This window comes from Saccopteryx bilineata, chromosome 1 (assembly GCF_036850765.1).
Source record: "Saccopteryx bilineata isolate mSacBil1 chromosome 1, mSacBil1_pri_phased_curated, whole genome shotgun sequence".
NCBI lineage: Eukaryota > Metazoa > Chordata > Mammalia > Chiroptera > Emballonuridae > Saccopteryx > Saccopteryx bilineata.
This window is the reverse complement of record NC_089490.1, coordinates 354,107,816-354,128,638: the sequence shown is the minus strand read 5'-3', so window position 1 is coordinate 354,128,638 and position 20,823 is coordinate 354,107,816. Positions and strand designations below refer to the sequence as shown.

The 20,823-nt window shown below is 47.3% G+C and overlaps 1 protein-coding gene across 10 annotated transcripts in view; it reads right to left on the bottom strand.

Annotated features, from left to right (window-relative positions):
• PPFIBP2 (PPFIA binding protein 2) overlaps positions 1-20,823 on the bottom strand; it is a 159,105-nt gene that overhangs the window by 5,880 nt on the left and 132,402 nt on the right. For 7 of the 10 annotated variants that reach the window (XM_066250859.1, XM_066250862.1, XM_066250865.1 and 4 more), the window contains 15 exons: positions 18,259-18,320; positions 16,646-16,721; positions 15,429-15,532; positions 13,543-13,610; positions 11,586-11,643; positions 10,611-10,652; positions 7,683-7,821; positions 6,485-6,517; positions 5,935-6,076; positions 5,159-5,287; positions 3,176-3,326; positions 2,785-2,896; positions 2,445-2,533; positions 1,797-1,919; positions 474-599 (listed from right to left, as the gene is read on the bottom strand). In XM_066250859.1, the coding sequence (XP_066106956.1) occupies positions 474-599; positions 1,797-1,919; positions 2,445-2,533; positions 2,785-2,896; positions 3,176-3,326; positions 5,159-5,287; positions 5,935-6,076; positions 6,485-6,517; positions 7,683-7,821; positions 10,611-10,652; positions 11,586-11,643; positions 13,543-13,610; positions 15,429-15,532; positions 16,646-16,721; positions 18,259-18,320 (1,454 nt within the window). The remainder of the gene's footprint in view (positions 1-473; positions 600-1,796; positions 1,920-2,444; positions 2,534-2,784; positions 2,897-3,175; positions 3,327-5,158; positions 5,288-5,934; positions 6,077-6,484; positions 6,518-7,682; positions 7,822-10,610; positions 10,653-11,585; positions 11,644-13,542; positions 13,611-15,428; positions 15,533-16,645; positions 16,722-18,258; positions 18,321-20,823) is intronic. The other 3 variants (XM_066250860.1, XM_066250866.1, XM_066250867.1) reach the window with 1 other exon arrangement.

Genomic DNA, 20,823 nt, shown 5'->3' with positions numbered 1-20,823 from the left:
GTGTGACTTCTTAGATAAGGCAGTAGTCTCCCAGGGACCACTCTGGGTGACATCTAAGCCACCGCTTCCTCATTTTCCCACAGGTTTTGCCACTTGACAGATCTGAGTGATGATAAGGGTTGCATCATGGCAAGCCTGAAGTGACATTTTGGTGGCCTCTCATTCACTTCCCCAGTGCCATCTTCCTCTAGGAGGAGGTGGAGTTGAGGGCTGATTCTCACACAACCCCTTTGTCCTGGAATCCTCTGGGTCTGTGGCTAGGGAAGACCTTCCCGAAGCCCTCTCTTTTCTATGAGATATATTAATTCTCAACCACAAATGCTCAACACACTCTTGAGACTTCAACTAATACAAGGATTTCAGAGGAAATATAAATTATTTTTACTAGGACTGATGTCTAGCCCTTGAGAAAGCAGTTTCTGAATAGCCCGGTTTTCATGCAGGCAGGTGGGCAAGTCCAAAGGGCCACTCACAATGAGACCTCCATGGACACCACTCCCACGGAGGTTGGGCGCATACTCCGCCAGGTCCACGGATCGCAGCCACTCCATCACCCTGTGATTGGACCACTGCACAACTTCTGAAGGAGAAAGGTTGCTCTGTGAGGGGGAGAAGAAGAATGAAGAGATTAGGTCTGCTGGGCCCCACCATGGTGCTCTGTGGAGCAGCCTCAGCGAACGGGCCTGCCCTGCATGCCTCACTGGAAGACAGCTCTTGTGCCCAAGTGACTCAGGCAGCAAGACCAGCAGCCTGAGAGCCTTTGCAGGTTCCAGGAAGTAAAGCTTTTATGGAGTCTTGCAGAATATTCTACACTGAGATATCTGATTCTAGAATCCTGGTATTCCCTAATCCTCTGGTTAACTTTGAAACCAATAGTTCCAAAAGGTATATAGTCATTCATTCAGTGATTCAACACAACTTTAAAAAGGATTGTCAATTATAAGCTGAGTGTTTTATGGACAGAAAATCTCCCTGGTGTGGCCAAATATTTTAGGAGAGCACACATTAAGATACTTGTGCCTACGTGCCCTCCAGTGGCAATGGGTCTTCGAAATACCCAGCATGTACCTGACATATAGAAGGCATTCAAAACATATTTGTTCATAGGAAAAACAATAGGTGATGGAAGGTAGAGGGAGGAGTCTTTAGTCCCTCAGGAAGCTGAGTTACTCTTATAGCAGCCAGACTTAGTGCCCAGGAACATAGGAGATGGGGTATAGTAACAACCTGCAGCTTCAGGGCCCACCGAGAGCTCTAAGGTTCATGGAACATTATTAGCAGGGCCTTCTCCAGTATTTGGGTTGCTGTGTTTACCCACACTCTTTCTTCTCTAGCAAAACCTGATCATGGGTCCCCTGTGCACATGGGACTAGAGGCCAGTTAACTTCACATTTACCAATAGGGAGGTCTCTTCCCAGACGTCTGGCTCCTTATGGGCTCCTCTCCTCTCCAATGCCTTTGACACCATCTTTCCATTTCGTCTTTCCCCTCCCTCTCCTTTGCCCCATTTTCTCGTCTACTTTAATTATTATGATGGCTTTGAAAGACTTGCTGCTATTACCCTCTGGCTCATAGCATGTGTCTCCCCAAGGGACCTTAGAGGTCCAGTGGCCCCTTGGGACACAAAGTATAGGCAATGGAGTATTTGGGACCCCACAAAACACTGGCAAAGGCAAGAATCCCAAGCACTGTGGTCCAAAATGCAGCCATTCGTGATGTTACTCCCGTTTTCTTATGCCCAGCCTTACAGGTGTCCTGGCTCAAGGCTGCCTAGTTAGGCACTGCCCTGCCCTCACCTCATCAGCCGGCCGCCGGTGCAGGCAGTGAGGGTTGAACTTGTTGACGTGTAGCACATGAATGGCACATTTGATGCTGAGATGATGTAGTTGGCTGGTGACTTTTAGGAAGAGTAGGTCATTCTGGAAGAGGAGAGTTTTGGTTGATGAACCAGAGTTTCTTTTTTCTTTTTTTATTTATTCATTTTTTTTTTTAGAGAGGAGAGAGAGAGAGAGGAGAGAGAGACAGAGAGAAAGAAGGGGGAGGAGCTGGAAGCATCAACTCCCATATGTGCCTTGACCAGGCAAGCCCAGGGTTTTGAACCGGCGACCTCAGCATTTCCAGGTTGACGCTTTATCCACTGCACCAGCACAGGTCAGGCTGAACCAGAGTTTCTAAAGTGATGAAAGATCCCTGAGGCTCCTTCCCAGACCAAACATAGACAAGTCAACCACATCTCAGCAGGTGCATGTGCATACACCAACGGCTTTCAGCACAATGGTTTGTAATTGGCTACTTTGAACCTCTTATGTGACAAACAACATAATTTTTAGACCTTTAAAGATATGAGGGAGGTGGTGGGATCAAGTTTAAAACAGCCACCTATAGGGACACCTGAGCTGAGTGCTCACAGGAACAACTGAAATATTGCAAGGAAAAGTCCTTACCACAGTTAGGTATTGCAGCATGCGTCCATCCACTCTGGATTCGTGAAACTGGTCTTTGTATTGGGGTAAGCCGATATCATCCAGCCAGCCTACAGACACAGGAAGAAACGGGCACATTAGGATTTATGAGAATGGGAGAATGTGGATGCCAATAAAAATTGGCGGGGGGTGGGGGGCGGGGGGAGGTGCGAATGACCATCGCGGAGTTCCAGCTGTGTTCCCATAAGGCTTAGCAATCCATGTGCCTTTCCCAAGGAGACAGCCGACTTGGAGGCACACATTCAGAGGGAAACTGTCTACCCTGAGGAGGTACCGGAAACATGATATATTTGTGCCTTACGTGTCACCCAAATGTGATCTAGAAGTGCAGACTTTTCCTCCTGCTTGGTGTTGATGGCTTTTACTGCCAAAACCAGCTTCTTTCTGTGAAGAGGGTGCTTAATTCCTAGCTCCTGAAATTGAAAGACAAGACAGATGTGAAATTTCAGGGGGCAGCTTGGCCCTCAGAGGATGCCAAGTCTGTGTGGAGACATTCCACCTGGGTGTCAGCGGAACCCTGCCCAGCGCCAGGGGGTGAATTTGCAGTGACAGAGGGAGTCTCAGCCTCCTCTGTGTACTCTCCTGTGGGTGGAGTGGGGGGTGGGGGGGTGGAGGAGGAGCAGGGGCCTCATATCCCCAGGGGTTGGTTTGGGGAAGAATGGGAATCTCCTTGCCCAGGGCTCAGCCCTTACCTTCTCCATGTCCTGAGGGGTCGCTGTCAGTAAAGTGTGGCCAGAAGTCACCCACTGCCTGGCAAAGATCACGTACTGAGCCAGGCCAAAGTCCTCCAGCCACGCACACACGCGCTCTGTGTTCCACTGGGCAAAGGGGGCATTGGAGTCACTGGGAAGCAGAACAACAGCATAGGCCTCTTCATATGAGGGCCTGAGGCTCCATCAGAAGTTAACTGAGCCCACAAAAAGGGGAACTACATTTTAACAATCTCCAACATGAAATCTAGTTGAAAAAAATTCCACTACAACACGCTCATTTGAGGTAGTCTCTAGTTTCCTGTGATAACACCTGGTCTGAATTGTAACCTGTAGCTACTGAGAGCGGGGGGGCAGTTACACAATCCTTGAGAGGCTGTTCACATGTGCAGCCATCCACGCATGCTGTTGTCCACACACATGTGCACACATGCCACGTGCCCAGGGTCCTGCCCCATTAGGATTAAGAGCCACAACTGAACTATGTCTTCAATAGGGTTCAACACCATTTTTAGGAAAACACTTAGAAAATGAGGAAAAGAGATTCAGTTTCTAACATTAAAAACAAAAACAAACTTCAATCAACAGCTAATGCCTTATTTATTAATGAAACACTAGGAGCGTTCACATTCAAGCCAATACTTTTAATCAGTGCTAATGACACTGGTCTGAGAGTTGCAGCCAGTATAAGAAGAGATAAAATAAAAATAAGAAAGGTAAAAATAAAAGAAAGCTATTCCTTTCAGATGATATGACTGTCCACCTAGAAAACCCAAGAGAATTCAGTAGGGTGGTTAGTTATAAAACACACACATAAGTAACAGTTATGACATCCACAAATCAACAATTCTCTACATACCATCAGTGCATAGACATTGACATTTATGTTAAAATAATTTTTAAAATCCCACTCATAGCAACCAAAATCATGAAATGGTTAGGAGTTGCCACGACAAGGAATGTGGTTCCCGTGTAACTGTGAGTGGGGACGCAGAGTGTGGGGGGGTACCTGTAACATTCAGCTGAGCAACATAAAAAGATGTGAATAAATGAAGAGCAAGATCGTGTTTCTAGACAGGATACCTGGGTATTACAAAGCCATCAATTCTTAGGGACATAAATTTTTCATGTAAGGTGTGAATATTAATGGCACACTTAAAATCCCTACAGTCTTTTTTGGGGGGGTGAGAGAGAAGAAATTGACAAAGCAACTTTATATTTATTTTTAAAAATCAATGGGGATTTATGAAATATTAGAAGTCTATATATTTCATAAGGTTCCTTCTAGGAAAGTACCCCTAACATGCTGGTTTAAATATATATATATATTTTGCAGTGGTAGAGTGTCGACCTGGCGTACGGAAGTCCCGGGTTTGATTCCCGGCCAGGGCACACAGGAGAAGCGCCCATCTGCTTCTCCACTTCTCCACCCCTCCCCCTCTCCTTCCTCTCTGTCTCTCTCTTCCCCTCCCGCAGCGGAGGCTCCATTGGAGCAAAGATGGCCCGGGCACTGGGGATGGCTCCATGGCCTCTGGCTCAGGCGCTAGAATGGCTCTGGTCGCAACAAAGCAACACCCTGGATGGGCAGAGCATCGCCCCCTGGTGGGCGTGCTGGGTGGATCCCGGTCGGGCGCATGCGGGAGTCTGTCTGACTGCTTCTCAGTTTCAAGCTTCAGAAAAATACAAAAAAATATATATATATTTTGAATGCCTAGTGGTATTGTCCTTAAAGTGAGGGAATTTCTTAAAGGCCCAGAATAAGAAAAGCCTCTCACCTCTTCCTTGGTGTACCTATAAGCATGATTGATGTCTATTGGCGTCAAATGGGAAAGGCTGGGAAGCTTTACAATGGAAGCTCCTGCCTTGTACCTCTGGACTCTCTGGGACATCCAGAACGCCTGTCCCCACTTCACCCTAGACAGGATTTCACACAGTTCTTTGTAGATGGATTAGAGGGAGCCTTACCTTTTCTGGCCCTTGGTGTCTTTAGTCCTAGAGAGTCTTGGCCCTGCAGTCGCCCGGAGCCCACCACGTCGAAATTCCGCCATCCCTGGTACATCGGTGTTGAAATTCCCTGACTGAGTTCTCCTGATTCTGTGTGGAGAGGCACCGTGGAGACTGTCAAGGACAGTCTAAAATCATGGACACAGCGTTCCCCCTCCTACACAGGGCCACAGAAACCAGACTCAGCACTTCCCAGTGCCTCCCCAGAGGACAAAGATCATGATCTATGACAGCTCCTTGGCCAGACCCAAGCCTCAGTTCTAACCCTGCTTCTGGGATTTGGGCCACTCCCTATGGGAGTGAAAGTGAAGGTTGGTGTCAGTAGGAGGCTCTGGTTTCTGCCTCATTTCACAGACTTGGGTCAGCAAGTAGTCAGCTTTCTATTTCAAAGATTTCTTAAGACACAGACTGACCCCTAAAATGGCAGAAATGGGTTTCGTATGTGTGCCTCTCCCAAGGCACGTGTGCTCGAACTGCAGAGAATGTGTTCAGGATGTGTGCTATGATGGGTGCCTAGAATGAATGACGTGTAAGGTAACTGGCTGTAGGTAGTGGGTGCCTTTCATAGCTTCTTTTTCTTGGGCTCTAAAAATGTCATTCAAATTCTTGTTACCAAATATCACCACTCTATTTTTATGCTGCTCCAACATCTAATTGAATTGACAGGGCACTCTTTGCCCAGTCAAGAATAATATTAACTCTAGGCAACATAATTGTGACCATCACCACCAACTTACTTTCCCCAGAACTTTTTGATGCCTTTGGGGCTCCGTTTACCATCTGGTGTCAGGGGAGACTGGGGACCCGACTCAGTACCAGATGACGTGGATGAGAAGTCATTGGCCATTGTAGTGTCGTCCCAACCACTTTCGGTGTCTCCTGAGATCGAAAGAACATGATGGTGTATGAATGAGAGGATGGGGCATGGCCTTTGGAAACTTCTCCCCACTCCCAATCCTGCAGTGGGAATTGGGAAGAGTCTGCCCGGGTCTGCCTTCAGGGAAGAACTTTACACCAAGCTCTCAGGAGGGGGCTCAACACACTCCAGGTTTCCCTCTGAGGAATTAGTAAGCTTAAGGTTTCTAGCCTGGGTAGGCAATGTCTTCACATTCTACAGGTTTGGGGTCCTAGTGCTTGCAGGTAACTCCAGCAGGGAGCTTGCTTTCTTTTTCGCAAAGGAGATTGGAGAGTGCAGGCAGGAGGGGGACCTGGCTGAGCCCTTGGGAGCAGGTGTTAGGGTAGGGAACAGGCATCTCACTCTCCACCTCACCTGGAAGGGTACCGTACCTAATACAGGGGCACTGACACTCCGGCCACGATCTCCAGCCAACCAAGAAGCAGAGAAGCCACATGAAGAAGCAAGAGAGGCCCAAGTCCAGCCCACCAGAGTTACAAGGAAGCAAAGAAATAAACAAGAGAGTCATCGAGCAAGAGAGAAAAACTCAAACAAAAAGAAAAATAATCCCATGAGGAAGGAAGGGGTGAATGGTAACTAAAGTGGACCCACAGGGTCAGTGCAGTGAGAGAACGTTTCATGTGAGGGGATCGGATGCTTCTGGAGCCACCCCCAGCAGGTGGGGTACCCACATACAGGGAGCGGGAGGGAGAACGGCAGGGGCCCAGTACGCTGGGCCCACATGCTCGTGCTGGTGCCAGGGCTCATTTTGTCAGACTAGAATGTTCGGAGCTGCTGCAAGACCAAGTCTGAGTGTCACCAGGTCATACTCATTTAAGAGCTTATCTGGAGTTCCTGCAGCCAAAGGCAGAATTGGCCGAGGTCAGAAGCCAACACATGGGCAGGCACAGGGAACAGCCAAGACTGAGGAGCTAGGGACAGGGAGAACTCTTCCAGGACCAGAACATTTCCTCCTGGACCCCACTGATTTGCTGCTGCTGTTGGGGAAAGATGGCCTCTTAAGCATGAAAAGCAGCAAACACCGCCATGGTTTCGGATCCTAAGCTCCAAAAGGATACCTGTGGACTGACATCCTGGCCCACTGGTCACTGATTCCATTTCTCTAAGGGAATGCTCTCCCTGGGAAGAGCCCATAATATCATCTTACTGGAAATAGACAGGCTGCTGAGAGGACGGCAGAGATAGGAAAGAGAAGATCAGGATGACAGGAGGAAGAATAGAGAACAGCAAGGGTGGTGTGGGGAGTCTCAGAAGGAGGGAAAAAAGGAATGATGGGAAGAACAGGAAGGGGTTCAAGAGAGGAGGAATAGAAGAGGAGAGGTAGGGGTGGAGTTCTTGCATTTGGAAAGAAACACCCTGGTTTTCTGGGCTCTAAAGTGTTTACTGAAGGAAGCATTGTACCCAGATAGGGAGCCATAGTCTCTGGAAGTGGTATGACTGGTCCCATTCACCCACCCCCATCATTTTCCAATTATGGGCTGCAGTGGTGGGCACAGAATCTTGTGCAATAATTGCATATGCCAGGGCCACTGTTCCAGGGGTCACCAGCTCAGGGGCCTGGACACTCACTCAGCCTCAATAGGCTGTTTTCTGCAGGGTCAGGCTGTGAGGCGGTGGGAGTAGATTTGGCAGCGTCTCCATTGGGCATGGCTCCTGAAAGCTTCCCAGGTAATGTGGGGTATTTGTGATCTGCCACGAAAGGGCTGTCCTATTGGAAGGAGAGATGTTAAATTAGCTGTCAGTCTCAGACTCAAACCCAGTTAGGAAATTTCTGGCTACAGGAAAAACTCCCTATTCTCCAAGAGTCATTTTTCACTCAGGCTGACTCAAAGACCCCCTCAAAGATCATTTAGTCCAGGCTGGGAAAGGATACCAGAGTTCTAAGAAAGGAAGAAACTTGTCCAAGGTCACAAAGTGTGACAGGGATGGAGTAAAGCCCACATTCAGGGCTAAATGCAACTGACTAAGCAGAAAGCAGAGGCATCTTGCAAAGATGCCTTTGCATGTGGTCTAGTTTCAGATTAATAGCTGCGAATTATCCTTTGAGCTTTTTGAATATATAAACCAGAACTATATAAAAGCTATTGCTTTATTATATAATAATTAATATAACATATTATAACATAGCTAAAACATAGCTAATATATATTATATGGTAATTATTATGTTTTATAATAATAGTAATCTGGAAAAATATCACATTAAGGCAAAGTGAGAAGGTGTATATACATTCAGGGTAGATGACAACAAAATAAGCGAGAGGGCTACAGGCCAACACAGAGTCCCCTGGGAACTGGGGGTCATCGTCTGCATGAGGTTTAGCCCTAGCGACATGGGCCCTGGCCACAGAAAGTGTCCCAAAGAAACAAGATGATTAAAAGGGAAAGAAGAATTGAACGTATTTCATCAAGAAAGATATAATGGCCCCTAAATTCACAAATATGAGGGAAATACAGTGGAATGCATTTGAGTGAGAATAAAAGAAAAAGAAAAATTGAAGCAACATTTCTAAGGGACTCTGCTGTGGATCCATTGGTTGGACTCAAAAGAAAAGATAATATGAAAGACAAAGCTGATTTCAAAACTGACAAGTCAGACAAGTAACGGGAGACTTCTATGACTGAAACATCTTTTGAAGTTCTTTAATTAACAGCCATGTGTCCAATAAATTTCCTAGAAATTGTTTGAAATCCAATTCATTTGTTGGACACTGAATAATAATGCCCTACAAATAAGCTCAGAAAGGAGGGATATGGGAAAAGTAAGCTAAATTCTCAAAGAATTCTGAAAGAACGACTGGTGAATAATTAGAGCCTTGAGAGATGAAGACCATGTGACTTTTGAGTTCAACATGACCCACAGGTGGAGACTGGACCTGATCAGACATGTGCTCAAGACCAGCAGTTTCCAAATGCTAGTCCAGGGACTGGGTGCTTCCTAATCACTTGGAGCACTTATAAAAATAATATAAATTCCCAAGTTGCAAACTGACCTCATGAATTAGCTCCTCTGGGAGTGGATCCCAGAAATCTGTTTTTTGAACAAGGATCTTAATTACTCCGATGCATAGCCAGACCTGTGAACCACTGTCTTTGGGGAAGGCAGCATTCAAAAGTTTAGACAACTGAAGCTTATGACTCCAAGTTCCCACACAGGCAATACGGGCTCTCAAACAGGCTTCCAATGTGTCATCACACGTGCCCTGCCAAGACAGGGTAGAGACAACCAAGGCCATGACACAAGTGGCCCTGGGAGCTTGCTGAGGAGTTGAGATGTCAAGAGCATATGGACCTAACCCAAGGATGGGCTTCAAAGGTGGCCCAGACCAGTGAGAAAGACAACAAAGGGACCCCAAGGCAATGGAAAGGGCTCTTAGCTCCATTCAGCCAAGAAGAAAAGCTGGGAAGCAGAAGGTCTTACAAGGTCAGGATGGGATACAGGAGAAACAGAATGCTCGAATCAGGTTTGCTTTTCTGGTCTCCAGAAGTAAGCCTGGTGATGGGGCGCTGGAACCCCCAGCCAGGGAGCAGCATGTAACCGACTGCCTGGCACAGAGGCCGCACCCCTGAGTGCGAAGAGCCCCGGCCTTGAGTCAGACCAACTCAGCAAAGCCCTTTCTCTTCAGTCCCTCAGAATCTTTTATTGTTTCTAAAAGTAGAATAACAATTCCTGCTTCCAGCCTAGCACATAAACAGAGACGCAGAAAGAATAATGTGCTGGGGGCCTGGACTGACCGCACTACTACAAGAGCAGTCCCTCTAGGGAAGAAGACACAGGCCAGATGCTATTCCATTCCACACTGCAGTGTGGCCCGGGCACAGTCAGAAGATACACTGAGAACCCGGTGCTGAGCCAAGGACACTGAGTAGGAATGCCACAGGCTTATGATCTCTGCACATGAGAAGAGGACATTTAACTCAGAGAGGGTCTGGGGACTTAAACTCTAGAGCTGTGAGGAGCAGTGGAGAATGATATATTCCATGGGCTCCAGAGGGAGAGCTGGGGTCAGGGATGCGCATTTAGGGAAGCTCAGAAGATGTATCAGAGACAGAGGTAGAAAAGAATACAGGGGGTGTCTTACAATGAGCTCTCAGTCACCAATGCTGAGGGATGCTCTAGAAAGATCCTTGCAGCTGAGGCTGCGTGTAACTCCTGTGACATATCAGCACAGAAACAGTGAGCGCTGTCACACTCCTCTCACTGTGTTGAGATCATATCCCCCTTCCCAGCAATCATATCTACACTGCCTGGTTGTTAAAGATGAATTTCTCTGAGACTATAATATGGAGAAGGTCGTAAGCCACCCTCTCCCACAGATGGTGGGAGTGAAAGCACACGATACAGCTGGGTGCACAAGAAAATGGGAAATTTTGTTTTTTCTTTCGTCTTCTTACCCCTTAGAGTTAACATTTTATGGTTACAAAAGCTGTAATGAAATGAAAACACTCTAGCAAGCAATACAACCACATAGGTGACAGGGACATGCACGTAACGTACCTTGGGTTCTCCAACCAGGGAGGGTTTGTTCCCGTCAACACACTGTGGAATGACAAGGAGGGTTTCAATAATATAGAGAAACAGAGACCTGTGTTAGTCACAAACAACTCAGGACCAGCTTGAATCTGCAAGGCTCATCCCCTCCCCACATCTTTACGTCAGGTAATCACCTTCCATGGCAGGAAACACAGATCACTGACCAACCCCATAGATAGATGTCCCGGGCAGCTGCCAGCAATTGGAGCAGGAGCAGCCAAAGGCACACCACCATGGGAGCAAAGCTCCCGGATGGGCCCCGGTGCCTGTGGCCCCCGCCTTTCTGGTTTTGCTCTGTATCACCAGGGAGGCTGGTGCACTGCTGGAGCCCAGGGGTCCTGTGCAGCGGGCTCAGTGAAGGTGTCTGTCAGGGCAGGACCTCTTAGCCTCCAATGTCCTCACTCAAGAGCCTGTGGCCCTCCCCTCCAGCACAGGGGTCACCCACATGATCAAGGGCTACCCTCATAAGGGGCCACAAAGCCCTCTTCATCTTTCAAGATTCTTAGAAAAGCTTTCTCTCCAATCTTCTAAATCGTCCTTCAGCTCACTTTTGAGATCATCTCTTTTATCCACATTACTTCCTCATTCAGAATCTCTGCGATACTCTCGGTACCCTGGGAATACAAGGTCTTCTTAAGCTTGATACGCCTCGTGGTCCCGACCTTACCTCCTCCTGCTCCCCATTCCCCCAACCTGCCTGTGCCCGCCTCGGTGTTGCTCATCAACTCCAGGCAGCATGTCCTGACTTACTCCGCCTCTAGGACGCCTTGGGCCACACATTGACTGGTTTTCTCAAAATGCCCATGTAATTCCTGACTCCCCACTGATTTTATAAAAGCCTCTACAAGGTGGGGACCCAGATCTCGCCTGTGTGTCCCAGCCTTGTGCTGGGCGCAAAGAAGTAACTCAGGAGTCGTAGGGAGAGACTGGTGGGCTGACCTTATCCACAGGTTCACTTCTCAAGTCTTCTAGACTACAGGAGAGTTTTTTCTGAGCCCTGGAAAAACACACAAGAAAGAGTTACTGGAAAAGGAGGCTCACAGTATTATTCATATAGAGGCCATTCTAAATGTTCAACCAGTACTTTTTCTTAGACTTATGGTCAAGGTCAGGAGACAAGGTTATCCTCATAACCATTACATATGAGACAGGCTTGTCTCAGGGATAACCTGTCATGTTGGTGAAGGCATAAGAGAAAGCATCACTTAAATCCAAATCAAATTTCTGAAACATGACTCAAAATGCTAGAAGACACTCAGTTCTGTTGGATCAATGTGAACTGACTGTTTTGTGGTCATAAAAGACCAATGTCTCCAGACTCAAAGAGAGGAAAGGTGGCCACACTGCCCTGTCTGTGAGTCTTAGAGTAATCTAGGGAAGAGGAATTACGTTAGGGTGGAGACAAGCACAACAGCCAGGCCTAGCTCTGAGGCATTGCCTGCTAGAATTTTCCAACACTCTGCTCTGCTCTGGCTCTGCACATCCTGACTAGTCTGCTAGAGAAATTTGCTTTCTTGGGGGCTATTTTGCAAAGTAGGGCACCGGTTGGATAGAGAAGAGGCAATGCCACTTGTCACAAGGTTTACCTTCTGATAAGTCTCCTTGGCAGTGATATTTCTCAATTCACATGAATACGGTAAATCAGCATCTGTTTACATTAGTCTCTTGTGAGTCTGGGCAGTGTGAGTTACTCTGTGTTGAGTTTCTCCTGAATAAACTCATAAACCAAATCTCTCACTCTGCTAATGGCCTCTTTGACACCACCACTTGCTCTGGGGCTACAGGCTCAGGGAGAAATGGCTCTCTGGAAGGCGGGATCCTTTTTTTTTTTTTTTTTTTTTTAACAGAGACAGAGAGAGAGTCAGAGAGAGGGATAGAAAGGGACAGACAGACAGGAATGGAGAGATGAGAAGCATCAATCATTAGTTTTTCGTTGTGCATTGCGACACCTTAGTTGTTCATTGATTGCTTTCTCATATGTGCCTTGACCGCGGGCCTTCAGCAGACTGAGTAACCCCTTGCTCAAGCCAGCGACCTTGGGTCTAACCTGGTGAGCTTTTGCTCAAACCAGATAAGCCCGTGCTCAAGCTGGTGACTTCGGGGTCTCGAACCTGGGTCCTCGGCATCCCAGTCTGATGCTCTATCCACTGTGCCACCGCCTGGTCAGGCTGGAAGGTGAGATTCTGAGTGTAGGTACTGGAGACTCTGTGCCACTCTGGGGAATTTCCATTATGCTTGTGGCTGTCTTCCCCAGATATCTTGGCTGACAGACAGCCTGTTCTGGGCAGTGAAGCTCTGTATCTCCATTATTTGAAAATGTGTTCTAAAGAACTGACACAGGGAACTAGAAATAGGTTCATTTTAGAGGAAATTAGACAGATGATAGCCAAGTGACCCATAGGCCAGCCCATTATAGGCTCATTGCTACGTGAAGCTTATCCAAAGCAATTGACCAATTTCCTGCAGGAGAAACGGCCCTTCCTAGAAAGCATGGTTTGTCACACGGTTAGATTCACCTGAGAGCAGGGAGGATATCCCAGAGGGCTGACAAAAGTGACAGGCACATATCATGGGATGCTTTCAGCTCTGATGACCCGCTGGAGGGAACAGAGGACCTATCCCCTGGCCAGGTCTTTTCTCAGTGGCAATGCCCTCAGCCTGTGGGAACAGAAGCCCCTCTGGGGCCAGGGGTGATAGGTATGGTTTGTTACTGCTCCAAGGTTTTGGTCCCATTTTGGCCACTGCTGGGGCCTGGATTGCTGCCAAGTCAGAAAAATGGCAAGTGTACACAGGACCTGGTGGCCAGGTTCACCGTGCACGGCCAGCCCCACCAGGTCAGGAGCCGGAGAAGGGCCTGAGGGCTCAGCAGCTCTGGGGTAGCGCTTGGGCCTCCTACCTGGTTTCCAGTGATTTCTGTGGAAGTGGAGGTGGCCCCACATTGGGAGAGCTACATCGTGGTGGCATCTGCACCAGAAAGAAAAGAGTCACCACAGAGGACCGTCACTGTTTGCAGACCACCCGCCATCCTTTCCCCTTCTCTGGATGGTTTCTCTTTGGGAGTCCATTTCTGTCCCTGAGTATAGCCATGGTGACTACATCAATTCTGGTGCTTTGCTCTTTCAAGATGCAAAGAAGGCAGGCATACATAAACAAGCTGGGCCCATGTGCCTCTCCAACCTGGGCTGAACTTCACATCCTAGCAGCAGAGTCCCAACAAGAGACTTGAATCCCAGGGCTCTTGCAGCTCCTGCACTTGCTGAGCTTGGTCCTTCAGCTTTTCCTCATTCAGTGCGCTGCCGCATACCCCTTCAAAAGCATTCTTCTCTGATAGGATAGCCAGGTAGATTTCTATTGCTTGCAACGAACAACACTGCAATTGATATAGTCACTCAAAAATGTGAGCAGCATCGACTACCTGCCAGGCCCTGTGCTAGTTGTGGGGCCAGCACTCCCCACGTCAGGGAGGCAGACAAGTTCATTATAATAAAAATCAATATAACATGTCCTTATGGGACCAATATCTATACCTAACATGGGGACGGAGGAGAGGGAGGCACTCTCTCGCTGGTGGGAAGGTTAGAAGGCTTCAGAGGGAAGACAACTTAAGCTGAATCTTAAGAACTGAGAATGGGCTCACCAGGGAGGCAAAAAAGAAAAGAGCATCACAGGACACGAGCTAATGGGGGTGTGTAAGAACAAAGTCCTACGTCTTTAGTATTAGACTGACTGCAAAGACCACCTCTTTTCTCTAGAGTGCAGGGTCTTTTCAGTCTACTACAAGGAGAGTCCTGGCATTATAGTACAGCTGCCTAGGCTTTTTGCTCAAATAATCCCAGCTTCAAGTCCAGGTTCTGCCACCTACATGCTGTGTGACCTAGGGTAGATTACTTAGTTCTCTGAGCCTCAGCTTCCTCACAATAAAATAAGGATACCACTAGGGTGTCATGAAGAGCAAGTGAGGTGAGAGACATATATAGGGCTCATCACAGGAAGACATGCAGGTACTGAGTACATATTAGTTACTGCTATTTTATTATTTCCAGCATTCTGGAATGCTTGCTTTGATTAGGTAACGGGGTCACTGGGTGACGCTTTTATTCTTTCCTTAATTAAAAGGGTTGCGCTAGACCACGAAGATCTTCTTCAGTTTGGCTGTTCTGGAGTTTCTTAAACTTTTAGATCGTAGGGTGAAGAACGTTCTCTATCTGAGATCTGTATCTACAAGTTTTCTTATTTGTGTCTATCATAAGTCCAGAGCGATTTGTATTGAAAACAAAAATATGAATGCTGGTTACAGGGTCTATGGGGAATGTCTGCGGAGTAGGAATGTATCACTTCAACTTTGGCAGTCATCCCCCTAAATGAGTAAGACGCACCTATTCATTCAACAAATGTTTGTTGAACTCTACTGGGTACTACCAGGCATTATTGTAGACGCTGGAGAAATATTGGTAAGTAAAAGAAACAACATCTTTAGTCTATGATTACATTCCAGAAAGGAAAGACAAAAAGAAATAAGGAAATGGATTAAAAAGGAAAATTCCTACCCACGGAAGTCGAGTATCTACTGTGCTGCCTCTCCCAAGGGGAACACAGGCCTGTGCCCGGGCCCTTTGCTGTCCTCCGGGCTCTCCCCAAGGCCTCCAGGGCCACTCCACTCATTTAAACTTTTACCTGTCAAGATTTGTACCTGACAGGTGCCTGACTAGATCCTCCCCTGTGCTCAGGGTAAGCTCTTAGGGGGCCTGCCGAAACCCCACATCATGGATGGAAGAACAGCACCTCTGGTTTAAATAACTCTTCGGGGCCTTTATTTGGAATGTTCCACTTTCTGAAACTTCCCTCCAGCTCTTCCTCATTGATTGAGAAACTTCTGTCTGAAGACCCTGGAAGCATTAACGCAGAAAAGGTGATCACTATAGTGTCCTTTACCCAGAGACCTATAATTATAACACAAAATACTAACATTGTTCTTCCTTCATGAATAAAGAGTAAGAAATATACACAGGAGCATTAAGGGTGTGATTTGGAAGATTCTTCAGGACATCTGTGCAAGGGCTGCCAAAGGGTCACCTCAAGGTCAAAGCTCCTGCATAGAACAGAGAGAAGGTACCCCATGGTACCCTCCCTAACCTGCTCCCTCCTTGGCCACAGGCAGTCAGTCCTGACAGTGAGTTGACGCAAGATCTCAAAGGAGTAGGGAAAATGGGGCGGCAACATGTGTGCGAGGTGGGGTGGCTTAAGTAACCCCTGGTAGTGACCAGTCAGCCACAACCAATATTTTGGGGCTTGGTCTCTTCAGACGAGACAGCATGTCAGCCAGAATTAGAGGTTCCTGAGTACCCTTGAAGCAGCCTTTGCCTACGGAACCGCTGCTTTCTCCAGATTGGGATAGGAGCCCAGGTCACTGGTATGGATGACAAGACAGGCAGCCAGGCACTTGCACCACTGTGTCCATAAAAACATGAATGCTACTTGCATATCGCATTCAGTCTGGGCAGCAAATATGAAGGCCAACAGCTCTCCGGCCCTGTGACTTCCTGTGGAAACCTAGGTGCCCAGAGACTCAGAGCAACCTTCCTAAGTCCCTGGGAATCTGCTGGGTGAGTGTCACATTCTCCAGGAGGTGGACAAGCTCTAATCCCCGATGAGGGCACTAAAATGATGCTTGCTCCAGATTTGACTGCACTCACTGACTCTCTGAGGATAACCTGGGAAGATGCCTAGGAGGTCCTCCAAGGGTGGGCATTCCCAAGGGCTCAATTTGAAGGCTTTATTTTCTTGGTGATCTGGACAGACTTTGAAAGTTCTGAACTGAGTGCCATTTGACAAAATTTATGGAAATCTCCACGGTGCCAATTTCTTACAATTTGGTATAATCTAATCAATTCTGTTCTCAAGCAGAAGGCTTTCCCCAAATCAAGATGACCCTCTTGCAGGACTGCCCCTGGGTTTAGCGCGACCGCTGGACCACCGCAGAGAGCAGATGCTGCTCGTACCTTGAGCGGCCAGCACGATCTCCTTCACCCTCCGGTACTGGCTGAGCAGCCCTGCGAGCTCCTCGATCCGACGGTCCTGTCACAGTGCGAGAGCAGACCGACACGTGAGCACCGCCGCTGGCACCCCAGGTGAGCTCATCTGGGGGCCCGGGCCGTGCGCTGCGCCCACTGAGAGGAGGTGCCGTGTGGAACTGGGGAGCTTTCCGAGGGGAAACAGGCTCCAGACCCCTCCCAGAGCCTGGGTTCTCAGCAGTGTGCCTCCCAGGCAGCTGCAGGCAATCGTGCCTCCCCGAAGGCTGAGTCCAACCTCCGGCCATAAAATAATCGCTGCCTGACATAGCCTTTGAGGAGCTGAACCCGTTCCAGGAGCAGGAAACTCACCATCTCGCTACCCTTCTGAGCTAACCATTAAAATTTGCCTCCGGGTCCAAATGTTGTCCTCATGAAAAAAAAAAGACTAAAATAAAAACAGTCTATCACAATATCCTTGCCTGGTTTTTTTTGTTTTTTTTTTTTCTTTCCATTTTTCTGAAGCTGGAAACGGGGAGAGACAGTCAGACAGACTCCCGCATGCGCCCCACCGGGATCCACCCGGCAAGCCCACCAGGGGGCCACGCTCTGCCCACCAGGGGGCGATGCTCTGCCCATCCTGGGCGTCGCCATGTTGCGACCAGAGCCACTCGAGCGCCTGAGGCAGAGGCCACAGAGCCATCCCCAGCGCCTGGGCCATCTTTGCTCCAATGGAGCCTTGGCTGCGGGAGGGGAAGAGAGAGACAGAGAGAAAGGAGAGGGGGAGGGGTGGAGAAGCAGATGGGCGCTTCTCCTGTGTGCCCTGGCCGGGAATCAAACCCGGGTCCTCCGCACGCTAGGCCGACGCTCTACCGCTGAGCCAACCGGCCAGGGCCTTGCCGGTTTTTTATAAGCCTGAGGTTCCTTTCACAACAGAGGACATTCCCAGAGGTATTATTTCTTTCAGCAAAGGCCTAGGAACCTGGGAGGCCACACATATTTTAGAGTAAGATAAATTTAGGCATGAACTCTAGCTCTGCCATCTACTATTACCTGACTTTGGGCAAAACTACTAAAGTTCTTTGAGTCTGTTTCCTCATCTGTAAATGCAGAGATGTGATCCTTCAAGCTGATGTTTGTGCCAGGTGGGTATTCTGTATTTATAGAAGTGTTTATTTTATGATTATGTGAAAAATATAAGACAGCATGGCAAACAACATTGCATGCTGCCTAGTGTTTCCATGATGGGTCTCTCACTGGATCATGCATGTGGCAGATAGGTGGATTGTTCTCGAGTTTTGCTCGGAGGCTGAGCAATAGCTACGACATTGGCCATAGTGGTGTTTTTTACACACACCAGCATAAACAGGCATGGCTTTAATCTGTATTTGGGAGAGTCCATGTAGGCAAAGTTCCCAGACATCAAAACCAAAAATAGGTGGCTGAGGTCTAGTCTTTAGGAAGCAGAGGTCAGTCTCCCGACACATCCATGAGTCAATGGGCTGACGGACATGGCTGTGTCCAAAAGACCGAGGGCAGCAGGGACCAAAGAGAGCCAGGGATGTCAGCAGGGAAAAGACAGGGCTCTTCAATGACCACCTTACCTTATCTTCATTGGCGACAAGCAAAGTTTCCATCCCAATTTTCAGACGTTGAATTTCTTGGTCTAAAACAATTTAGGTATGGAAAGAATTATTTATATAGATGCAGACAGCTATCCGCACATGCTAAGATGCTCCTCAAGTGACAAATATAAGGACTCTCCACGTGACTAAATCATACATGTGCTTCTTTACTTCTTCAAAGAGTCCATAATGGTGTCTGGCATAGAGTTCAGTTTCATTAAATATTTGTTGGACTAATAAATGAATTTATCTATCATTTTGTCTTCTCTTTACAGACATTTGTGTAGAGAAAACAAAATGCCACTTACTGAAAAGTGACACAGAGAAAAATCTTTTACAACCAACGTCTCACACTAATATAGACATTTATTCTCTATAACTCAAGTAGATATGTACCGGGGCTGCAACTACTTTTAAAGAAAATTATGTGTGCTCATGGATTGTAGCAGAGAATTTAAAAGAAGAGGAGAAAAGTCTATAGCTGAATGGAGGTTTTAAAAGAATGATTATGTAAGAGCCTGACCAGGCGGTGGCGCAGTGGATAGAATGTCAGACTGGGATGTGGAGGACCCAGGTTCGAGACCCCGAGGTCACCAGCTTGAGCGTGAGCTCATCTGGTTTGAGCAAGGCTCACCAGCTTAAGCCCGAGGTCGCTGGCTTGAGCAAGTGGTCACTTGTTCTGCTGAAGGCCCACGGTCAAGGCACATATAAGAAATCAATCAATGAACAACTAAGAAGCTGCAAAAAAATAATTGATGTTTTCTCATCTCTCTCCCTTCCTGTCTGTCCCTATCTGTCCTTCTCTCTCTCTCTGTCTCTCCCACACACACACACACACACACACACAAAAGATTATGTTAGAGAATTGATTACTTAGCTTAATTTAAAATGGTATAGTCAGAACTAACAAATGTTTAGACACATCTTTGCAAATATTAAAACAAACTCTAATGTTAAGGAAAATAATCCTGTTTCACCAGACATTTACAGAATTTCTCTATGGGCCGAGGAATCTGTTCCAGTCTGTGGTGGACAATTCATGGCCTTCTGTCACTTTGAATCCAACAGGGACTTTCTTGACTTCTCAAATTGATCTAAAGAGCCAGGTCAAAGGCCAATTCCTAAAGGAGCTGGAGGTCATTCTGTCAAATATTTGGAGAGATCTAAGAACTGGCACATAGTTAAATTTTCTAAACAAATACATAAGTACAGTATTCAAACTAGGTACTTCAAAGAGAAGAAGGGTGTCTATTTAAGAAAAGTACAGGGGACAAGGGAATAAAAGTAGAGGCATGCCATTTGTGCTTAGGATGGCTGCTATATCTGAGAAGACGAGAAAGGGTGGATTTATGGACTTTGTCTAAATAGCTGGAGGGATTCATTTTTCAGAGGAAAATGCAGAATGCTTGCTCATTATCCTAGGCTCTTGGCAGCTAAAGATCAGCTCTGCAACCCAGTATGTGGGGACAGCAGTGAGCTCCATGTGAAGACTGTCACACCCTGATGCTTTGGGCAGCAAATGGCCAGAGGACCAGCTGCAGGAGGTACCCGGTAATGGAATGGGGTAGGCACTGGAAGGTTTGGACTATGGGGTAGTATGAAGTATAAGGGGAAGTCTGCCTGGTCTAAAAGTCATGGATCAGGGAGCTCTGGCCTGGTTTAGCATCACAGATAATCTCGGGTATTTTAAGGAGATCCAGCCTCCACATTAGGCTTGCCAAGTAGGTGACACACTCAATGGCTTGGGAAGGGAAAGACTGGGGAAGGAATTAGCATACTGGTGGCTAATTTCTTTCTCTAGCCTAAGCCACTGTTTAATGGTTACATGGCTTCCCCACCCCAGCCAGGCAGGTAAGCTAAGCAGTGCTGAGGCTGTAATGAGACTAAGTAATAGGGCCAATCTAGGCTCTGTGGATATGATCTTAAAGAAAAGATGGACACAGTTCCTGCCCTACAGTGAGGATGACAGTCCATACAAAGAGAACCCTCAAAATGCAACACTGATAAGTTATAATAAATGCTAAGAATTAAAAAGAAGAACAGTGAATTAGAGAAAAATAGGACTGGGGCATCTACATGAGGTAAGGTAACCAGGAAAGGTCTTCCTGACAGGTAACATTTGAGTTGAGATCTAAAGAATGAACAATAATGAATTTGTTTCCATAAACTCAGGGCCTTATGTATCACAGACAGGTATCCATAAATGACTGAATGAACTTCTAAGACTTCCCCTTTGGTGATGACATAAAAATGATTCCTTTTTCAGTCAAGTGAACTTCTAAAGCTCCAGTGGTGGCTACACAGAGCTTTAATGGTCAGATTGCATCTGAGAAAAGCCTTCGCAGCTGAGTCTTCTGGATGGGGGAGGGGTTCATGGCAGTGATCCCAGGATAGAACTGTGCTTTCTAGGCCCAGTCATGCACACGCGCGCGCACGCATACACACACATCCACTCACTGAGACATGTTCTGCATGCATACATGCTCTCACATGCACATTAGCACACCTATACACAAAGGCATTCACGTACCCACCCACAGACAT